Here is a 22,555-nt window from a genome sequence, read left to right as displayed (position 1 = left end):
TGTTCAGTACTTCACAAAAATCACTGTCTATATTTTTATCTCTGTAATAGCAGGTAGAGAGGAATTTGGGACAGAAAATGCATGATGTGAGAAAATCCAAAAGTAATTTGTGTAAATAGTTTAAATATTATAATACAAGATGGCTAGTAAGTAAACTTGCTTGAATGGTGCAGTTATGGTCAGTACAGAACTGGAAGAACAGAGATGGGCTGATATTTGGCAAATGAAATCTACACCTGCAATATGTAAAGCCGTTCAAATGGGAAGACCAAAAATAGGATTTCTAGACTTGGTCGAGTAGAACTGGAAGAAAGTATGAGGGAAAGAACTCAAGATATTATAGAGCAGCTAGTTGCAACTCCATAGGTAAAGTTGAGTTGTGGTGTTCCTTGAAAGTAGGGAGTTCAATCTTTATTTTCTCTAGTGAAAAATACAAACTTACAACAAATTCCTCAAATTTAGAATACTTTGAGCACAGTGATTTTTCTGAGACTGTAAGTAAATCTGTTTGACTTGTTTGCATTAAAATCAAATGGCTTTAAGAAATTCAGTTTCTTCGAGTGCTTGTTCATATCAGTTCCACAGGTGTTTGCGTGCCACATGTACGGAGATCAGAAACTTTTTTTCCCCTAGCCGCATCCATTGGGTCAGCCAGGGAGCCCTGTGGAGTGCTGGTAGTGTATCATATTGTATATTACCTTGCTGACCCACCCCTCTCTCAGTTTGTTCTTATTGTCTGTGGTGGCGTTGGAACACTTCACTTGTTCTGCAAGTATGCCCTAGCCAGCTTATGCTTGTTTGTTGCTTGTCCTACTGTTTTCTAGTTTTAGTCATTATTTTAGATTTAGTAGTTAGGGTGGTAGTTTTACTACTGCCCGCCTTGGGTGGTGTGCTATGCCACAAGCCGAAGGGTTTAAGACATGCAATTCCTGTCATAAACCCATGGCAAACAGGGACCCCCACGACTCTTGTCTCCGCTGATTGTTGCAAAATTTGCCAGTCATTCAAGCATAAAACAAAGGAGAGAGACTTTTGCCTGAAGCAGTTGCTAATGAAGGCAGCTCTCAAGCCAACAGCATCTGATCGGTTCATAGTGCTCTGGCATCAGTCTGCAATACAATGCAGGCAAAAGACTCTGCCAAAGAACCCCGGTTCCGTAAACCCCCAGCACTGTAGTGAGAAAATCAGCCGTGGCACCGCTCGACCTGCCCAGCACCGAAGAGGCTGACAGAAGGTAGTCCCCTCTTGGCAGTGCACCTGACTTAGCAGCTCTAATTCATGGTGCTTCCCTTTGGCTTCTCAAATGCACCCCCTCCTCCCCTATGTTCACACAGTGCATGGTGGTGATGGCTGCCTTTCTCCGCAAAAGGAGGTTGGAGGGGTACCGCTACCTCAACAATTGGTTGTTGAGAAGCTGCTCCAGAGAGTAGGTGGAGGCTCACATCAGCCTCATTAGGAGCACTTCCCGGAGGTTGGGAATTCTGCTCATCTTGGAAAAGTGGACACTTTCCCTACCCAAGGATAGAGTTGATAGGAGCAGTCCTTGACTCAATAGTGGTGAGAGCTTTTCTGCCAGAATCGAGATTCCAAGTCATTGCTCGACTCATCCAATCTCTAGAGTGTTTTCCCACAACCATAGTGTGTAGCTGCCTGAGTCTCCTCTGTCATGTGGTAATGCACTTTTCACATGGTTGGAATTTCCACTACATGCATCTGACGAAGTGGGTCTTTGCCCATGAAAGCTTATGCTCCAATAAATCTATTAGTTTATAAGGTGCCACAGGACTTCTCGTTGTACATGCGTAGTCGTGCACTTGAGGTTGAGGCCACTCCAGGCGTGGGTCTAGTTGGTCTACCTCCGTGGCTGGGACAGCCTGACACTAGTCCTGACCATGCCTCAACCCTGACCCTTTCATGCTCCCCAACTCGAGAGAACACTAGTCATGAATGCATCCAATCTCTGTTTGGGGGGGGGGGGGGGAAATTTGGGAAGGGGTTTATTTGGGCTGCAGACTCAGTGCAGGTGATCAGAAGATGATGTGTAAAAGAAACTCAATGTCAGGTTGCTCGGGGCAGTTGGTTTGGCTTGTCATACCTTTCACACCACTATGGAAGATCACAGTGTGTCTGTTCTGACAGACAACACCACTATGTTCTATATTAATAAACGGGGGTGTGAGGTCGTCACCACTATGTCAAGAAGCTCTCTTCTGGGAGTTTTGCATAGCATAGCCCACTCTATACACTTCTCAGAGCTCTGGAATGTAGTGGTGGACTGTCTCAGCAGGTCATTTCTCAGCTATGAGTGGTTGGTGAAGGGCGACATCCTCCAATCCATCTTCTGTTGCTGGGAGTTTCCTCAGGTAGCTCTGTTTGCGATGGAAAGCAACAAGAAATGCCCCTCTTTTCCTCATTCTACGGTCATAATCCAGAGTCTCTAACGGATGCATTCACACCTGTCCTGGAAAGGTGTTGGAGCTAAGAGCACTCACATCCAAGCCCCCTTATATAGTCTTTCACAGGCTTCACCCAGTCTTCCTTCCCAAGGTGATTTCTTAATTCCACCTAAGTCAAGACATTTTCCTCAAGTTTTCTATCCTAAGCCGCATGCTAATGTAAGGCAACAGCTGTTGCACTCACTGGACATTTTTAGGGTACTTGTCTTTTACATCAGATGCATGAAGTCCTTCAGGAAGTCATTCCAACTTTTTATGGTGGTTGCAGACTGGATGAAGGGCCTGTATTCGTAAATGTTATGAGTTAGCTGGTACACCTGTACCAGCAATCGCTGCCCATTCCACAAGGGCTCTAGTCTTCTCCACAGCTGCTTTTTTTTTTTTTTTTTTTTTGGTTAAAATAAGCCCAGGTCCCTATTCAGGACCTATGCAGGGAGGCTACCTAGTCCTCAATTCATACTTTTGCTGCATATTATGCCATTGATCAGCAGGCAAGAAATGATGCTACTTGTAGGTGGGGCAGTCCTACAACCAGACACAACTGACTCCAACCCCACCTCCTGGGAATAGCTTGGGAGTCACCTAATTGGAACAAGCACTCAAAGAATAAAATATGGTAACTAACCTTTCATAATTGTTGTTCTTTGAGATGTGGTGTTTACGTCCATTCCAGTATCCACCCTGTTCTGCTCTTCCGAAGTGGCTGGCAAGAAGGAATCCAGGGAGGGGCGGGTCAGCAGGGTCATGCATAGCGTGGTATACCAGTGCCACTCCAAGTGGCTCCCTGCCTATCCTGACAGATGCTGCTAAGGGAAAAAGTTTGTCTGTGCAAGCACTGTGTGGACACCTAATTGGAATTAATATGGACAACACCTCTTGAACAAATATTATGAAAGGTTAGTAATGGTTTTATCATTTGTGTTTTGCTCCAAATAATCTTAATGGTTGAAATTTACCAGGATAGTTGAAATTAATTGAAATTTTAAACTGTTTGAAGTAATTAGGTTAATTAAGTTGTTATTGTTTTGTCTAATTTTTTTTATGGCTGGATGAGGTCAGCTGAATAGCTCAGGCAACTCTCAAATGGGATCGTTGTGACATCAGTCCCCACCCTTTCCTGTACATCTAATTTGGGTGCAACAGCTTTGTTGGTTGTAATGGCTCAGTTGCATGAGGGAGACCAGTTATTTAGTGACGTTTTTCTTGGTAGATTATTTGCTCCAATGGTCATTTTTTAAAGATTCTGTAATTGCAAACTAGTGAGCTAGTTATCTGCCTCTGTTCTGTTGCATGTTGAGGCAAAACTATTGTAGGTATGAGCACATGCGGAGCTCTTTAAGTGTGGGCATTGAGACTCTAATTCAATTCACCACCTTTGTTCACATAGCACTGACTTCACTAACACAACACTCTGCTAAATCCATTGCAGCATAAGGCCAGATTAACTATTACGCTTATTGTTCTGCTTTGATGTACTGCTCTTAAAAAATTAAAATGAGTGAATTTAACACCTCATTATAAATGTGATTCTTTTTCAATGTTCATATCTGACTTTTTTTTAAAACGAAGAGTATTCTTAAATGTAAAAGCTGTTACTTTCTCTTAATGTTGATAAGTTTAAGGCTAAAAACATTACAGGAATGTTGTAATTGGACCAGAAAATTCAGAGTTAATGTTATACTTAAAAGAAATCCAAATTTAAGGTCCGAAAAAGCATATTTAAGATACCCAGATGCCTCAGGATGAAGATGCAAGATTAAAATGGCTATTTAAACACAAGAAGTATCTAATCTGGGACCAGAAACACTAAAATATTTTAATCAGAATCCTGTATTCCTTGCATAATATCACTGGAGGGCAGAGATAAGGTTATTTGTTTGCCTTTACTGTGCATTTTTATATCTTAAACATGTTAATGTGATTTCTTTGTTCAACTTGTCTGTTTTAGCCTGGTGTAAGGGTAATGGTTGGCCTTTACTGGCTTGTTAGAAGTTGCCGTGCCACAGTTAGTCTGAGACTAGAATGTGTCTCAGTGCTGGATATAAAATAGGATGCTAAGTAGTGATTCATTTGCTAGTTGAGTAATCAGTGGAATTTCCATCGACTATTTGACTAGTCGATAAGCACTTCTGTATTCCTCCTTTGAAATGTACAAGAGCCCCAGTGGGGCATCTTATTGGCTGGAAACCAGCAAATTAATGCTGGGAGATTTTGCTGGTGATGGGGGCAGAGCAGGACAATTTCTCAGCTCCCATTGCCTCTTCCACACACACCCTTCCCCCAGTGCAGAGAACATCATGAAACAGCCAGCCAAGAGCAGGCAGGGAAGACTGCTTGAGAATGCTGCTGGCCAGCAGCACTTAGATAAGCACCTCCCAGCCAGACCCTGCCTCTGGTACCACTATTCAGCTCCCTTCCAGATCCTACACCCCCTCCTATGCCCTTCTCCCATGCCAGAATCCTCTCCTGCACCCATACTCCCTGCTGGATCCTTCACTTCAATCCTCTGCCCCAGGTCACCACCAAACCATCTGCATCCTCTTTCCCCCGACCCAGATCACAACTCCCTCCTAGATTCTGCACCTCCTCCTACATCTTTCCCTTAGGCCAGACCTTTTCCTGCACCCATACTCCAGTCCATTGCCCTAGGTCACAACCCCCTCCTTAACCCAAACTCCCTCAGACCCCATACCCTTTCCTGTGCCCCGAGCTCCCTTCTGTACCTAACCTCCCTCCCAAATCGTGCACCCTCTTCATAGAAAAGTGCAGCCTCTGACCACTTTCCAAAATCTTGGCGTGGTCCTTCCATTAAAAATTATTGCCTATCTTGGTGTTAATTAGCTAGACTCTCACTACAGCTCTAAGTCTGTCATCCAGGCTCAGATGCTCACTCCTGCAATCCATGTGGACATACCCTAAGTGACACGTGTTGGGGGACAGAAAGGAACATGGCTGCAGAGAAACTCGAAGGGAAGTGGTGAAGGCTGAAGAGTGGAAGGTGAAATGAACAAAAATACAATATGTTTATGCTTCCAAAAAGAGAACACTTTTTAGACATCTAAAACAACACTACATATTTTCTAATCAGCCTTCTCTATAAGCTAGTTCTATATTTAATTGATAAATTTAAGCAACAGCTAATATTTTCTAATTTGGTTGTAAGGGTTCTTTTGTTAGTATAGCTATGTGGACTAACCAGTTATGAGTACAGCCAATGTTTAAACAGTAATGACTCTTGTACTGTATATTTAATTTTATCTCAGACCAATTCAGTTTCTCAAATTCTCTTTCCATAATTTATCATATTAGGGCACACATTTGCCTAGATTCAGCAGGAATTCTGCATAAGAATGGGCATACTGGGTCAGAGCAATGGTTTATCTAGCCCAATATCGAGCCCAATGTCTTCTGACAGTGGTCAATGCCAGTTGCTTCAGAGGGAATGACTAATGATCCACCCTGTATTGCCCATTCCCAACTTTTGGTAAACAGAAGCTAGGGAAATTTCAGAGCATGGCTTTGTCTCCCTGCCCCACCTGGCTAATAGCCAGTGATGGACCTTTCATCCAAGCGCATATCTAGTTTTTTTTTTAAAGTCCTATTATAGTGTTAGCCTTAATAATGGCCTCTAGTAGAAAGAGTTCCACTGACTGACTGTTATCTGAGGCAATATGATATTGTGTGTGTTCTACCTTTCCTAATAATTCCCTCAGCTTTCTATTAGCTTTTTTCACTATTGCTGCAGGTTGAATGGATGTTTTCAGAGAACTATCCATGTTGACTCTTAAATCTTTAAGCAGTAACAGCTAATTTAGACCCCATCAGCAACCACAGATTTACTTAAGAAAACTTTTCTTTATCGCAGATACAGTATAAATTGTGGATACAGAGAATAAGTTTGAAATCAACTGGAATTGGTAGATACCAAACCATTTTTAATAGCTTTTGGGACTTCGAAGAAAGTACTACTATGCAGGAGAAATGGCAGAGTGATGCTGAGTTATTCTGTGCTATTCTCCCTTTGAGTGAGTGTAGGAATAAATACTGGACTCTTGTGACTCCGCACCTGACTTAAACCCTTGCCCACGACTAATACACTCAACTGATAAAATGGGTAGGGCCAAAACCTAAGTGTCTAAAGTTTAATAAAACTAAATATGAACTTAAGAGCATAAATAAAAATATCCTGGCATCAACAGTGCTTGAACTCTGCATATGATCCCATTTAATTTGGTGGCATTTGGGTTTCTCAGTGCTTTTAAAACAATTTTTAAAACGTTTGTTTAGAAGCCAAACCTGAGGGTCCCAGATCTGGAACCCATGGTCATAAACTTGATGCTCAAACACTTCAAGGCTCTGATCTGATCTCTATCTACTAGGGATGTAATAGTGTAGTCCAGGGGTGGTCAATCCACGGCTTGCGAGCTGCATGTAGCTCTTCAAAGGAAAAATTGCAGCTCCCATGGCTTGGCTCCCACACCTGTGGCTGTTCTGCATTCCTCTGCTCTGACCTTTTTTCCTTGTCTGGTCTGGGCGTCACTTGTGGCAGCGAGATCTGACGCTGCGGCCGACAGAAGCCTGCTTGGGCCACATGCAGCTCTTAAAGGGGCAGTGTGGGTTTTTTTCCGCAACAACTTCTTTCCCTCGGCTCTCTGTGCTGTATCCACCACTGTTTTGGCTCTTTGTCTGTAATGGGTTGGCCACCCCTGGTGTAGTCGATTAACCGATAAACAAAAGCGTATAGGTTAATGCTATGGACTACACACATTTCCCTCCTCCCCCCACCAGTAAGTTATTTAGCAAGCTGGTCAGCAGCCTGGCTCAATCCTGGCTTGCAATGGCTCCAGGAGCTACCCCTGCTGCGGCTCTGCATTTAAAGTGTATTAGGAGCTAGGTGGGTAGGCAGCCCAGCTAAGTCCCAGCTTGTGCCAGGTCCGGGAGCTCAGACCTCCCCTGGACAGTGGCTGCTGCCACCCTGTAGTGCTGCCTCTGCATCAGAAGTAACAGCACAGGGCAAAAGGCAGCTGGTCCATGAGGGGAGCTCATTTTTCAACTGGCTTCCCTTGTGGACCAGCTCCTTCCTGGCACTTCACGCTACTGCCTCTGATACAGCAGTTTCATGGCTATATTGAAACTGTATCATGGACTCTCACAATAAGTTTATTTTGTCAATGGATAACTGTTTAAGAGCTTTAATGTTTTCAGAGGTATGGAAATGTAAACACACACACATAGCGCACCAACTGTAACATTTTGGATATGCTGTCTAATTAACCTGTTTAAAGGGTGTAATAACTGTAGTAACTGATAGAGGCAGCAGCCCTGAGTGGCAGGGGGCTTCTCAGGAGTGTGGCTGGAGTGCACTGGCTACTGGCCCCACCCCTGGGTACTATAGAAGAGTCGAGTAACCAATAAGAAGTCATGAGGTTAATGGACTATTCAATTAACTGATATTTAACATCCCTACTACCTACTTTAGAGGAGATGTAGATTTTCACCAAGTGCTACTATTTCAGCTAGGCAAAACCCATCTTTTCACTTCATATTTCAGATTAATTTTTTAACCTTTCCCCTTCTTTACATATTCTATTAGTATCCTTTTAAGAAACAAATGTCAAGTTTGGTTATGGCCCAAGAAAGTGACTCTAAAAATGTATATCAGAATTTTTTTCTCAGCATTCACTTTGATATAAAGCTAGAAGATTCTTACTTGATTTGTAAGCTTATGAAGACTACCACAGAATGGAGTCATTCTTCATAAAACTTCTAATTATCACCAACAGCAGTAATTCTGGAAGCAGAATTTCCTGGCACTTCTGCAGAATATAGTGCAGTTTGCTGTTTCATGGCTATATTGAAACTGTATCATGGACTCTCACAGTAAGTTTATTTCGTCAGTGGGTAACTGTTTAAGAGGTTTAACTTTTTCAGGGGTATGTAAATGTAAACCCACTATATATTAAAAAAAATACCAACTGTAACATTTTGGATATGTTGTCTAATTAACCTGTTTAAAGGGTGTAGGTACTGCATTTAATGCTATTGCAGCTTCATTAGTAGTCTCACTTCAATTATATTGTCAGTGTACAATAGACTGTGGTGTCTCAGATAACTGAAAGAAAGGCAACACTATGGTTAATATGTGGAAACTTCAAAATAAAGACTTAGCCTTTAAAATGAAAAGCTTAAGGTCAGTGGCAGGGTGGCTAACGGGAATGAGGATGTAGAAGTCAAACTCAGAACATTTTAATGAGACTAAATCAAGGAGCCCAGATAATCTCCATCCAAGAAATTAAAGGAATTGGTTCATGAAATAAAAGGCCAAATAGCCAGCATTTTTAATGAATTTGTAAAGTGGTGTCATACTCCATGACTGAAGAATTGTTAATATAATACATAATTTTAAGAAAGAGGTGAAAATACAGGCCTGTTAGTTGAACTCAGTTGGATGCAAGGTCTTGGAACAAATTTCGAAAGAAAGTAGTTAAGGATACAGAGGTGAGTGGTAATTGGGATAAAATACAACATGATTTTACAAAAAGCAGATTGTGCAAAACTAATCTGACTTCCTACTTTGAGAAGATAACTGATACTTTTTTAAACAAAGGAAATGCAGTAGAACTAATCTACCTAGAATTCAGTGAGGCCCTTGGTACAGTTCCACTTAGGAAATCATTGGAAAAGATGGGGATTAATATGAAAATTGAAAGGTAGATTAGATCTTGTTAAAAGGGAGACTAAGACAGTTAGTACTGAAAGGTAAGCTGTTATGTTTGAGGGAAGATATTAGTGAAGTTCAACAGAGCTCGGTCTTGGGACTAATCTTAACATTGTTATGAATGACGTTAGCACATAAAATTGGGAGTGTCCTAATAAAATTTGCAGATATGGTAAAGTTGGGAAGTGTTGCCAATATAGAAGACTGGAATATCATATAAGGAGGCCAGAATGACCTTAAAAATGTGGTGTAATAGAAATCGGATGAAATTCAGTAGTACAAAGTCATGCACTTAAGAACAAACAATAAGATTTTTTTGCTGTAAGTGGGGATTTATCTAGTTGGAAGTGATAGAAGAGGAGAGAGACCTGGGCGAATTGGTTAATCAGAGGATGACTGAGCTGCCAATGTGATGGGACTGTGGAACAGGTTGCTAATGCAGCCTTATGATGCATCAGATAAGGGATCTCCAATAGAGACAGGGAAATGTTAGTACTGTTTGTGAGTTCACTGGTGAGCCTCATCAGGCATACTGTGTGCAGCTCTGGTCTGCTGTGTTTAAGAAGGATGAAATAAAATTGCAACAGGTGCAAAGGAGGGCTATGAGAATGATCAGAGGAATGGAAAACCTACCTTCTGAGAGAAGACTTTAAAGACCTTGGCTTGTTTAGCCTAACCAGATTAAGGTTTTAGAGCAGTGGTCTCCAGCCTTTTTATACCCAAGATCACTTTTTAAATGACAGAACAAGCCAAGATCTACCGTCCTGCCCCTTTCTTGAAGTCCCGCCCATTCCTCTCTATTCTCTTCCTCCATCACTTGCTATTCCTAACCCTTATACTGCGCTTTCTCCCCCCCCCCCCCCAATTCTTCTGTAGGAAGAGGTTTTTCCAGCATTTGGCCTGTCTAGACTGGACCAAATGTCAGAAAAAACCCTTCTTTTGAAGCCCCCTTATTCCTTGTGGAAAGAGGAACATAGGGGTGACCGAAATAGCATGTTTGCTCTTCCACTAAAAAAAGCGGAAGAACAAACACATCCCTGGATGCAGAAGAGTTTTTCTGGGTATTTCCAGAATCCTGAAAAACTCCTGCAGTGTAGCTGTACCCTCGCTAGGTTGAGACAGGATGTGTAGCTCTGGGGTGGGAATGAGGGATTTGGGAAGGAGTGAGAGGTGCAAGCTCTGGGATGAAATCTGGATTCAGGAGGAGGTGGAGAAGGGAATGGCTGGCTCGGGGAGGGGGCTTCAGGCTGGGCAGTGTTGGGGTCAGATGTAGGGTTGGGGTACTAAGCAAGCCACAGGCTTCTGGATGTGCGGGTTCAGGAATTTGGGTTGGGATATGTGAGGGGCGCAGGGCAGGGGGTTCCAGTGTATGATAGGCTCTAGGGTCTGTGGGAAGAGGGAGTGCAGGAGTGTTCTGATGCTGTGGCCAGATGGTGGTTTGGCCCCAATTGGGGGTTTGTTCACCAGGCTTCATTTTTAAATAAAATACTATGTCAAACACGAAGTTTCTGCATTGTCTTTATTTATGAGAAGGGCGGGGAACCTGTTTTGAGTCAGGAGTCACTGACCCACAGAAAAGTCAACTGGAGTCACACAAGTGAGATGCCAAAAAATACTCCTCCTCCATAACACCCCCAAGCCTCACTAATGTGGCCCCATTTGTGCTGTGGGAGCAGGGGACATGGTACTGGGAAAGGATGTTAGGGGTGCTGGGGCAAGGGACAGGGTGCCAGTGGGAGCAGGGTTCTGTGGCTGGTGGCAGGGGAGAGGGAACAGGGTGCCAGGACGGCAGGGGACATGTTTCTGCAGCAGGGGACAGGGTGCCAGTGGGGCCAGGGTTCTGTGGCTGGGGGCAGGGTAGAGAGAACAGGGTGCCGGTGGGGCAGGGGACCGGGTTATGTGACGGGTCAAGGTGCCAGTGGGGGCAGAGAGTCCCCTGCACCAGCCTCCTCCCAGGATTCTTCCCCTCCCCCTTGCCGGAGGAGGGAAGCCCTGTCACATGCCTCTTCCGGGCCCGACTCCTGTGGAGTCGGAAAGCCTGTGCATGTGCCCTCTCAGGGCCGACGACCCCCCCCCCCCCACCACCACCACCACGGAGGAAGGAAGCACACCTCCCCCCGGGACTCCTCCCCCATCCCTGCAGAGGAGGGAAGCTCCGGCACTTGCATCCTCTGGGGACTCCTAACACCTCTCCCCCTCCCCAGGAGGGAAGCCCCAGTGCACGCCTCCCACCGGGACTCCTACCTCCTCCCCCCCACGCAGCAAGTCCCCGGCATGTCACAGACCTGGAGGAGGGGAGCAGGCAGCACACTTCCGGAAACCCCGGAAGTGGCGTGCAGATGCCGGACTTCCATCCACCCCGCGGGTACATGGCACTACCTCCATTGTTGCTGGAGGTAGGTAGTGAGGCTACTTGGGGGTGGGGGTAATTGTGGGGGCCCCGAACACCTCGCGATCGACTGGCTGAGCCCTCCCGATTGACCAGTTGATCACGATCGACGGGTTGGTGACCGTAGTTTGAGGGAGATAGGATTGCTCTCTCCAAATGTATGTGGGCGGAGGGTGAGGGGGGATAAATGCCACTAATAGGAGTTATCAAAGGTAAATGCCAACATGAATACAAAACAACTGGATATAAACTAGCCATCAACTAATTTAGGGTTGGTTTTCAGATGGATTCCAAACATTGGAGGAGTGAAGTTATGCAACAGCCTTCCAAGGGCAGCAGTGAGAAGCGCAACCCCCCACCTCCCCCCAAAAAAACCAGTCTTCATGCCAGTTAAGTTCATGGAGGGAATGGTATAATGCTGCTGCCTGCAATGTTATGTGGCTAAATTTGTGGTTGCTAGCAGCAAATATCTCCAATGGCCAGTGAGCAGACTAGTATAAATGGTGGATTTTATGTAACTTGAAGTCTTTAAATCATTATTTGAGGACTTCAGTAACTCAACCAGAAGTTAGTAGTCTATATTACTGGGCGGGGGGGGGGGGGGGAATTCTGTGACCTGCAGTAGGGAGGTCACATGAGACTATCATGTTTGACCCTTCTGACCTTAACATCTGAGTATAAATATTATAACTTTTTCATTTAATTGTGTAAAATGCAGTAGAGCAGTGGTCTCCAACTCTTTGAAGCACAAGATCACTTTTTGAATTTGTGCAATCCAGGATCTACCTCGGATCCAAGTACCCTTGCCCTGCCTCCTTCATGCCCCTTCTCTGAGGCCCTACCCCTGCTCACTCTGCCCTCCCTCCCTCATTCTCCCAACTTTTCATCAGGCAGGGGCAGAGGGTTGGGGCGCAGGCTCTGGTTTTGGGCTAAGGGATTTGAGTGTGACGGGCTCTGAGCTGAGCCTGGGATAGGGAATTGGGGTGCAGGAGGGGGTGCAGGGTACAGGCTCTGTAAGGGAGTTTGGGTCCAAGGGGCTTAGGGTTAGAACAAGGGCTTGGGATGCCAGGAGAGGGCTCATGAGTAGGACTTGGGTTCTGGCTCCAGCTGGACACTGCTTACCTCAGGTGGCTCCTGGGTGGTGGTGCAATGGGGCTAAGGCAGGCTCACCCCTTCCCTGGCCCTGCACCACTCACAAAAGCAGCCAGAAAACTCCCTCCATCCCAAGTCCTGTTGTCCCCCCTCTCCTCCTTCCCTCATTCTGTGGAGACAGGATACAGGGTGGGAGGGAGGCACCCTGACATCAGCACTCCCTCCTCTCCTTTCCCTGCTCTGCAAGCAAGCGGAGGCTCCTGGGGAGCCAGCTCCAAGGCAAAGAGCAGAAGGTGCGCAGCAGTGGGAGAAGAGGCAGCTGAAGTGCTATGCTTGCTAGCCTCATGGCTAAACCAGTCAGGATCACCTGTTGGAGGCTCCAAGATCTATCAGTAGCTCCCTATCTACTGGTTGGTGACCACTGCAGTAGAATCTCATAGATTCACACTAACAGGGAGCCCTGTTGTGAGTGACTTTTGTCTATAAATTAGTGAGCAGATGAGCGTAATATATCAGCATGTTTTATCAACTGCACTTTTTACGGGCTACTGTCCAATTAAAATTTAGTAATATTAGCAGCAGAACGGTAGAGCCCAAGGGCCAACCAAAAACAGGACCCACATGCCTTGTGCTAGGCATTGTACAAACAGAATATACACTGCCATTATGCCAAAGACCTTATAGTTTAAATCTACAAGACCTCTAGGGAGTAGAGGACAAGAGTTAACATAAATGCAGACTGATGATAAATTCATTACTTTTATTACAAAAATTCTGCCGTGGGGTTTTATTAGGAGATTCTCCAAATGGAAAAATAATTTAGGAAAGAAGATCATGGAGGTCTGGGGAGGATATAAGAGGGCAAGAGTGGAGGAAAGAGGATGGAGTATGGAGGACAGTTGAGTAGAGGCTCAGGTGAAGTTGGTAAGGGAGAGGGCTGGAGTAAAAATCTCATCAGCAAAGAGGACAGTGTCCAGATTATACTGTTAGAAAGCAATCTTCAGTATAACATTGTTAGTGTTAAATAGTCCCTTTTCCAGTGCCTGCTGAGGTTGCTGCTTGTGTATGTTCCTGCCGACTTGAATTTCTGTTCTGTGACCTTCATGATAGTTTAGTAAACATTGTGAAAAGGTAAAACATTGAGTAGGAAAAAGTAGTTTTAGCAATATTGTGCACTTGCATAGCACCTTCCATCCAAAGCCTAGAGCACTTTGAGCACAAATTTACTCCCAATACCTCAAAAGTGTTCAGGGGAAATATTACCATTTTCATTCAAATGGAGGAAACTTAGGCCAAGAGTGGTTATGTCATTACTCACGTAGCAGTGAATTTGAATACTGGTAATCTCATGCTCTATTGACAGTTACGTTGTCAGAAAATCCAAACACATAATGCTTGCGGAGGGTTTCTACCTTGTGCTTCTGTAAAAAGTTGAGTGTCTTTCAGATTCTACTTTTTCTGAGAAATTGAAGTTCTGTTGCTAGTTTTTACCTGTCAGAGAATAGACAGCTTGCATCCATTTCTGTGACATGTCAGGCTCTGAAATGGTTATCCATACTTCTGTCATAACAAGATTAGATTACTGAATTTCTTTGTGGGTTGGCTTGCTTAATAACACTTTCCACAAACTCCAGCTGGTGCAAAACACAGGTGCCAGGTTCTTTGTGAAAAGGGGGTGATCCAAACATGCTGCACCACCTCTAGTTGCTGGATAAGCATATAAAGGCTTTAAAAACTGCAGTTTTAATCTTAGATGCTGCATGCTTTTAATCATGTACTGTCCTGTGCTTGAGTGCATTTGCTTATCGGATAGTATTTTGTCTAGTCATCTAGTCGATATTCTCTCTCCGCCCTCCCCCCTTTGCTGCCACTTTGAAACCCCAAGGCGGCTTTTCAAAAGGGCAACCACCGCCCAGCTGATCTGTGGATCAGCTGGGCGGTGGCTGCCCCTTTGAAACTGCCGCCTGTGTGCCTTTCAAAGGGGCAGCCATGGAGCCTGGGGTCAGCTGGGGATTCCCCCGCTGACCCCGTGCTTCCCCGCAGCATTTCCCCAGAACCCAGGGTCAGCGGGGGAGTCCCCAGCTGACACTGGGCTCCTAGTGGCATGCTGTGTAGAAGTTCCCCCACTGACACTGGGCTCTATGGCTCTGAAATGCACAAGAGCCCTCGCTGGATACTCTTTTGCATTTCAAAGCAGACATGCCGCGTGCAACCCTGAGTCAGTGGGACTTCCCACTGGCCCCCAGCTGTATGCTGAGTTCCACATTCCTCCTTTGAAATGTACAAGAGCTCCAGGAGGGGCTCTTGTACATTTCAAAGGAGGAATGTGGAAGGCCTATCAACTAGTTGATGGAAATTACATCGACTAGTCAATTAACCGCATTTTAACATCTTATTTCACTGTTGTGCATTTATTTTCTTTGCTCTGTATGGAGCTAAAAGCAAATACCAAAATTATCCTTTAGCCAGAATACTGCTTGCTTTTATTGGAAAAGCAAACACTTAACATATCAACAATTGGATTGAAATCTGTTATAAAACCCTATTACAATTTTAACTTCATTATGCTAATCTTTACGTAGGTCTTCCTTACAATAAAGTGGAGATGTGATCTAAGACTCCATTTAATTAAAACATTTGTTTTTCAGCAGCTAATCAGCCACTATAAGCAAAGAAAGGAGTATAAATCCGTGTTGATTAAGACCTTGTCTGGATTTGTACTTTTGGAGGCTATTGGTGGCCAGCTATTTGTGTAGCTGCCCCAGTGCAATTCCCTGGAATAGACGGGTACAGCTTCTGTTTGTGTCAATGCAGTTTATTACCTCTTTCCGTAGAGGTGATTTCTCTTCTGACTGAAGTTTAACATAGGTCAACCTTTCTGTTGTAATAGCTTTATATCTTCAACCATATGAAGTTTTTAGTAGGAGGATTTTGTGTGGCTTTTTTCCAGCATGATGCAACTGTGCGGCTGACGGTTACATGTGTTATAGTAATTGGTCAAAACCCATATGTCTCAAACACTTTGGCTTTGACAAAATGAAATTAAATTGAAAATGTTCTGACCAGTGCTCTGTTCTCTTGTTGCTTCCTGATTATAAAAGGGATTGACGTCTAAACAAACTGCTGAAATCCAGTCATGGATATCTAGTGTGGGCAAGAATATTCAGCTAACTAGGTCTTCTAAGACTCCGTTTATTTAAAGCATTTGTTTTTCACCAGCTAAAACAACCAGTTTAAGCAAAAGGAGCAGAAATCAATTTTTACTATTAAAGCCTTGTCTAGACTATCTAAATTTGTTTTTTGTTGCAAGAGCAGCCCCGTGACATGATTTTTGCTGTTTCTTCCATTATTCTGACTGACAGTTTAAAGGCTAACATCCCTGTTCCTATTAAATTTAATGATTTTTTCCCATTGACTTTGGTGGGAAGGGGCCCCAAGTTAGTTTACCAAGGTCTGTCACTTATACTTCATAGATAAGTTACTTGTACATAACTTACGTTTCCTCTAGCAATATCTTGAGCTGCCAAAATAAGCATTTTGAATATTTTGAAAAGAATGTGTAATTTTGTCCAGGAACTATGTTAAGCTCACAAATATCTTGTAGCAATGTGATACTGTATATGTTACAAAACATTATTTGAGCTAATGTTTATGAAAAAAGGAAGTAATGATAGGTTTGAAAAAGTACATTGGCAAAACTATAATAGAAGCTTGTGACTTCTGATATTCATTTGTCTTAAAATAATTCGCTGCCTATAACTCTTACTGGAATTATATATGGAAAAACATTCCACTTTCCTGGAAGTGGGAGAGGAACTTGTATAGAAAGGTCATCTTCTATAGACTGAGCCAAATTCTGCCTTCATTTACACCTGGAGAAATCTAGAGTAACTGTTTTTTACAATGGAGTATAATTTAGGGAAGAATTTGGTGTCCATTTGTGAAGTGCTAGACCTGTTTCCAGTGTATAAGGGTTTATCATTTCCTTTTCAGTTTTCATGGTTCTCTTTGAGATCTGTTACCTCACAAATTTTCGTAATTGCAATGAAGTCATAATTCTTTGTCACTCTTAGCATAGAAATGATGCTACAAATTCAGAGCACATCTCCATCCTCAGCAGTTGGTAAAGGTTGATAATGAGGATGAGGAAGACTTTGCTCAACAAAGACAAAGTGGTTAGCTGAACCTTCAAAGCAGCTGTGAAGCAGAAATACAAAAATAACAATATAGTGCTTCTGGCAGGCTCATTGAAAGTGTTAATTTTCATCTCTAGTGAATACTAATGGCTTCTCTACACCTGGGCATTGGACTCACATGTTAAGTGTGTGTGTGTTCAGTTGTAATCATTAATAATAAAAATTTAAGACCAGTTAAGCACATGAAACTTACTATAAAATATAACCAGAGGAAATTTAGAGCTAGAAAACATTGTATATGAAAAGTACGAGAAGTGGATTGACGTTGGAAATTTTTAAATGTTTCTATCATAAGCAAGCACCTCTAATAGTCAGAGCAGACACTATGCACCTTGACAGTAGGCTTGGTTTCTTGTGTGGAGGACTAAGAGGAAAACCTGTCCTTTTCCATTTATTTAGATGGCAAGGCCTTGGGGGCAGAGAGCTTAGTTTGTGCAATGCAGAACATGTATTTGTGTGTACTTTCTTAAACTTCCAAACTCAGATCCATAGCAATTAATCTGAAAGTTTAGTGATCATATTAACTAACACACGCCAACAGAAACACTTACCTTCTACATGTTGTACCACCCTAAACCAGGACTCTCTGTTCCAGCAACATTTGTGGCCCAGCAGAACTACTGATGATCCTGGACCAGAAAGCTCAGGTGCAGGGAGGTCTGGTGGCACGGTGGGGGAAAAAGAGAGGGAGGAGGAAGGGCGAGTCAGCAGCTGGAGGGGTTGGTGGGCTGGGAGGGCCCATGGCAGGGGACCTCTTCTGTTCCAGCAAATTTTCTCATTTGGGACTGACCCAGTCCTAAGAGTGCTGGACAAGGGAGGTCTAACCTGCAGTTGCAAAGAAAGCTAGGCTGTTAATAGTATGTTTTGACTGAAAATGTCTGATTGCAGGTTTCATATTTATTTTGAGGGTTTGCCTTCATTAGGCTGGAAAAATCTACAGCTTCCATATTTGTGTGTGTATTAAAACATTTGACAAACTAAAAAAAATTCTAAACATAATGTTTTGTTTTTTCAACTAAGGGACACTGTTGGATAGTTTGTATTCAACTTGGCTCACTGTATTAATAGCAACGATTCTGTATTTCCAGTTTTTGTCTTGTCTTCTATCCCAGAACTGATCAGGCCTAATTTTGTGTAACTTGGATATTTTGTAATTGCAGCCTCAGGGTGTCGTGGCTACAAATTCATACTCAATTCATCGTATGCATACAAGATGCCTAACTGAGTTCAAATATTTTTCCCCTCTACAGGCCTATGAAGAGTATACCAGCAAGCTAGATGCTCTACAGCAGAGAGAACAGCAGTTATTAGAATCCATGGGGAATGGAACCGATTTCTCTGTCTCCAGCTCTGCTTCAACAGACACAGTTACATCCTCCTCCTCCTCTAGCCTCTCTGTAGCACCTTCATCCCTTTCAGTTTATCAGAACCCCACAGATGTGTCACGGAATAACCCCAAGTCTCCACAAAAACCTATTGTTAGAGTCTTCCTACCCAACAAACAGAGGACAGTGGTGAGTCAGCCCTGCGTATATGCTCATAACCTTACTTTTTTGTGCATCTGTCCACTTCTATCCCTGTATAAATGAAACCTAGAAGCAAAAAAATGTATCTGTAGACATATGAAAGGAAAATGTGTAACATAATTTTTGTGTTCTTCCAAAGTCTGTTGATTGTTTCAACTTCGGTACAAATAACACTGTACAAAGCAGTAATACCAAGGAGATTGATTCTGTTATGTGCAACAAAAGGGGCAAAATCGTAACTTTAAGTGATATGAAAATGGATGCCCAGATTTTTGAAAACTGTTCTAAGTCAGCATAGCTATTACCCAGACTTAGTTTTGACTAGTACTGTTTCATTGTATATTTTTGGGTTGGGAGCTTAGTGTTCTATTTCTATGTACTGTAATGTGTATTGCAAGTAACTCATTGGTTTCCAAACTGGTCTCTGAACTGCTGGTGACTTACAAGCAGATGGAGGTCATAGTGTTGGTTCTTTGCTTCCAGTGACTTCTACAAGGCTCTTGATTACCAAGAGCAGCCTTGGCAGCGGAGAGTGAGAAGGAAACAAGATAGTAGAGCTAACTTTTTTTGCATCCATGTGGAGTAGTAGCAGGTGGTGGAGTAGTAGTAGGTGAGGAAGTTGCTACTGTGTGTGGGCTGGAGTAACCCCTGTTTGCGGTGGGGAGGCCACTCCAGTCAAGCCACAACTAAGGTTGAGTGTGGGGTGGAGGGGAGGAGTTTTAGTCCAGCTGGGCTGGAGCACCCCCCCCTTAAATTGGTTAAACCTGATGTTTAACTGGTTAACCAATTAAATGGAATTTTTACATCCCTCGAAAAACAGTCTTTCAAGTTCTTTGTATCTCCAAAGTTTGTTTTTTTCACTAACAAAAGTTAATCCAATAAAAAGTTACATCAACTACCTTGTGTTTAATAGTTAAAATGTCACAAGTCAACAGTTTCCAAACTTTATACAAAGGTGACCCACCCAACTGTATTTTGTCGTCTTGGAGAACTTACCATTAACCCAGTTAAAACAAGGAGGAGTCCTGTTTGGGCATATGCTTTTGTGTGCAAAAACCTACTTTGTCATATGCAACCCTCCCAGTTGGCTCCCTGCACCCCTTTGGCCCTCTTTTTCCCAGTCCTGCCCCTTCCTGCAGCTCCAGCGGGCTACTCTCTACTCATGGCCAACTGGGTCACCATCTTTTCCAGGCTTCTGACTGTTCATTGTCTCAGGCTGCTTCTTCCATGCTGCTGTTGTCCAATCCCACTCCTCAGACTGCCAACTGCTTTCCAGGAGATGAGATCCAGTGTAGGGGGAGGACACCTGTGGTAGATCAAGGACCTACTGTTTGGGAAACACTGCAAAATTAGAGCTGTTTTCTGTATTTTTTTAAAACTGTTTACTGTTGTGCCTTTACAAATGTTTTGTGTATGGTCTGTTTTCCCGCTTTTTTGGGGGGAGGGGGGTGTTTCAGTAGAAAAACACTTTAAAAATAGAAAATAATTGTGAAGCCACAAAAAATGGCATGGGGACTCGAACTTTTAGTACCTAATACTATTTAATTTTAAAAAAATTGGCTGTGTAATGCTTCAATAAAAAAAACCCTACAAAATATTTTGTTGCATTAAGGAAAGTTGGAAAAAAAAAAAGTAGTGTGAGTAGTATTTTAAAAAATATTTTACTCCAATTGCTGTAGTTTTCATAAGGATGGTAAATAATGGCTGGTTCAAGAGGAAATATATAAAAGGTCTAGTCTATACTATGGCAGAGTTTGAGGACCTCTGAAAGTGTGCGTTTATGGAAAAAGAGAGCCCAATAGAGTATTAATGAACACTATTGATAATACCATAACTATCCTTACGGAATGAGTACACTTTCTTTGGCCAAAAGTGAAAATGGGAAGTATTGATCAATGAGGGATGAATCCTAATGTGTTCCCAAGACCTTTCTGAACTAAGCTGATTAATGTACTATTATAAAAAGCTGATCACAAAAATATGCTACCCCTCAAACATGTATCAAGTCAAAGCAAGGATTTGGAATTTAGCTTCACTGATTCAGGCTTGGACTGTGACAGTTTTAAGGACCCATTTCTTACAACGTGCCAAAGTTAGAAATAGTCCTTTACATAACTTGAATCACAGGTATTCACAACTTTCATATAAAGCATTTTGTACTTTTGACTCACTGCTGCAGTGCCTTCTGCTGGTCACATAAGGAGTTTGCTTAGTTTATTAGAGTGCATCACCTTCTGGACAGTCTTTCCCAACATTTCCCTGCTGTCCCCATTGCCTGTAGCTGGACCCATGTAGCTCCCTGGACTGCCGTGTCTTGAATTATTCACCTACCACTAACACCGAATGCAGCCCCAAATCGAGCTGCTTGCCTCAGGTGCAAGTCACAGTCTATATAGGTCGTGCTCCGGTGTGGTGCAGGATCGGGGAATCCGGTCCACCCACTACTCTGGTTCCTGATCCAGGAGCCCTCTGGCAGCAGCCATCTCCTTCTCGCCACTTCCCTGGTACCCTTGCACCTTCTTGGCACTTGAATTAAGGCCCATAGCCTGGGAGGTATTGGGCTGGAGAGTCTCTTTGCCCCTCTCCCTCCCCCTCCCCCTCCAGCCACCTGCTCAGCATTGCTCCATCCAAAGTTCCACTGGTTCCTGCCCCTCCTAGGACCCTGCTGGTCAGGACAAGAGTGAGCTCCCCATAGTTTTGCAGTCTTTTATAGGCCCTGCCTGGCCCCGATTGGCTGACTGCTCCTCTCCCTAATTGGCCTGGTTTGCACAGGCTCCCTCTCATCTACATGTAACCCACCCCTGTCTGCAATGAGCATAGGCCCACTGTGGACAGAGGCTGGTCCTTGCAGCAGCCTCTGTCTGGGGGGGGGGGGGGTCCCTGGTCCCAGCTTTCTGCGGACAGTGTGGAATAGCCTCTGTCTGTGGGGAACTGGGACCTCCCGTGGACAGGGGGCTGCTGCTTGGATCAGCCTCTGTCTGTGGTGAGCCCAGGCTCACCATGGACGGAAGCTGCTTCATAGAAGGCAGAGAGGCCTCTGTCCATGGGGAGCTTGTATTCCCCGTGGACAGGGGCTGCTGCCACCCCGCATTGCTGTCTCTGTGTCCAAGGTAGCAGCATGGGGCAGCAGGTAGCCGTTCTGTGCAGGGAACTGGTTTTTAAAATGGCTCCCCTCACAAACTGGCTCCTGCCTGATACCCTGTGCTGCTGCCTCCGTATTGGGGCAGCAGTGTGGGGTAACGGGACTGTCCGGGAGTGCGGCCAGATTGAATAGTTGAGTAACCCCTAAGAATTACTCGACTATTCAGTTACCAGATATCTAACACCCCACTACACACTTGTTCCTATAGAAGTGGATTGAGAAAGTGGGCCTTAAATAATTAAATGTTAATAAAAACTAATGGAGAAGTATCTGGTTTTTAAATCTGTTAGTTATGTTGTCACGCCAAGAAATGCACATTAAGTGAAATCAGCTTGTTTTCACAGCTTTCCATCTGTTTTGTGCAATTAGTTGTCTACTTTTAAAAAAGGAATTAGAAAATCCATTGTCTCTCTCTCTCTCTCTCTCTTCCATGTTTGACTGAAATAAAGGCTTGACAAATGATTTAGCACGTATGCAAACTGTGAATATCTGATACTACTTCTCCGTGGCTATTCCCCCTGCAATTTGAACAAATAACAGTAGTGCGCTTTGTGTTCTGATTAAATACGCTATTCAATAAGTACCTGTGAAATGTCAGCTAGTTCATCCTCATTATTATTGGACATCCTCCTCACTAAACTGTAGAGACAGTATTTTTAGTTTTTGTTTATACCATTGGTCCTGGCCTGCTTTTTATTCTTTACTCTTTTCTGTGTGGATCATGGTGCATTTTCTACAGTGTTTTCACTGTTTTTCCTTCTCTGTCCCTGCTCATCGCTTTCTCTTCCCTTTGTTGTCTGTCTATCTCTTACTACCCTTGACTCCTCTTCTCCTGTTTTACATGGAGAATACAGTCTATATTCTCCAAATTTACAACACTTAGTCTGTGAGTAATGATTGAACTTTGTGGGATTTTGGAATATATCTGTTAATTTCAGGTCCTATTAATTAAGAATGACCTACTAGAAAAGTTTCCATTTCTTGCTAACCAAAGTGGATAAAAAGAAATGGCTTTAAATTAAAAAAACAACTCTAT

At 43.5% G+C, this 22,555-nt stretch overlaps 1 protein-coding gene across 4 annotated transcripts in view; it reads left to right on the top strand.

The window, feature by feature from the left end:
* BRAF (B-Raf proto-oncogene, serine/threonine kinase) overlaps positions 1-22,555 on the top strand; it is a 131,511-nt gene that overhangs the window by 29,572 nt on the left and 79,384 nt on the right. For all 4 annotated transcript variants that reach the window (XM_075939782.1, XM_075939791.1, XM_075939774.1 and 1 more), the window contains exon 3: positions 18,102-18,365. In XM_075939782.1, coding sequence (XP_075795897.1) covers positions 18,102-18,365 — 264 coding nt within the window. The remainder of the gene's footprint in view (positions 1-18,101; positions 18,366-22,555) is intronic.

Source organism: Pelodiscus sinensis, chromosome 1 (genome assembly GCF_049634645.1).
Source record: "Pelodiscus sinensis isolate JC-2024 chromosome 1, ASM4963464v1, whole genome shotgun sequence".
Lineage (NCBI taxonomy): Eukaryota > Metazoa > Chordata > Testudines > Trionychidae > Pelodiscus > Pelodiscus sinensis.
This window is presented reverse-complemented; position numbering and strand designations above follow the sequence as displayed.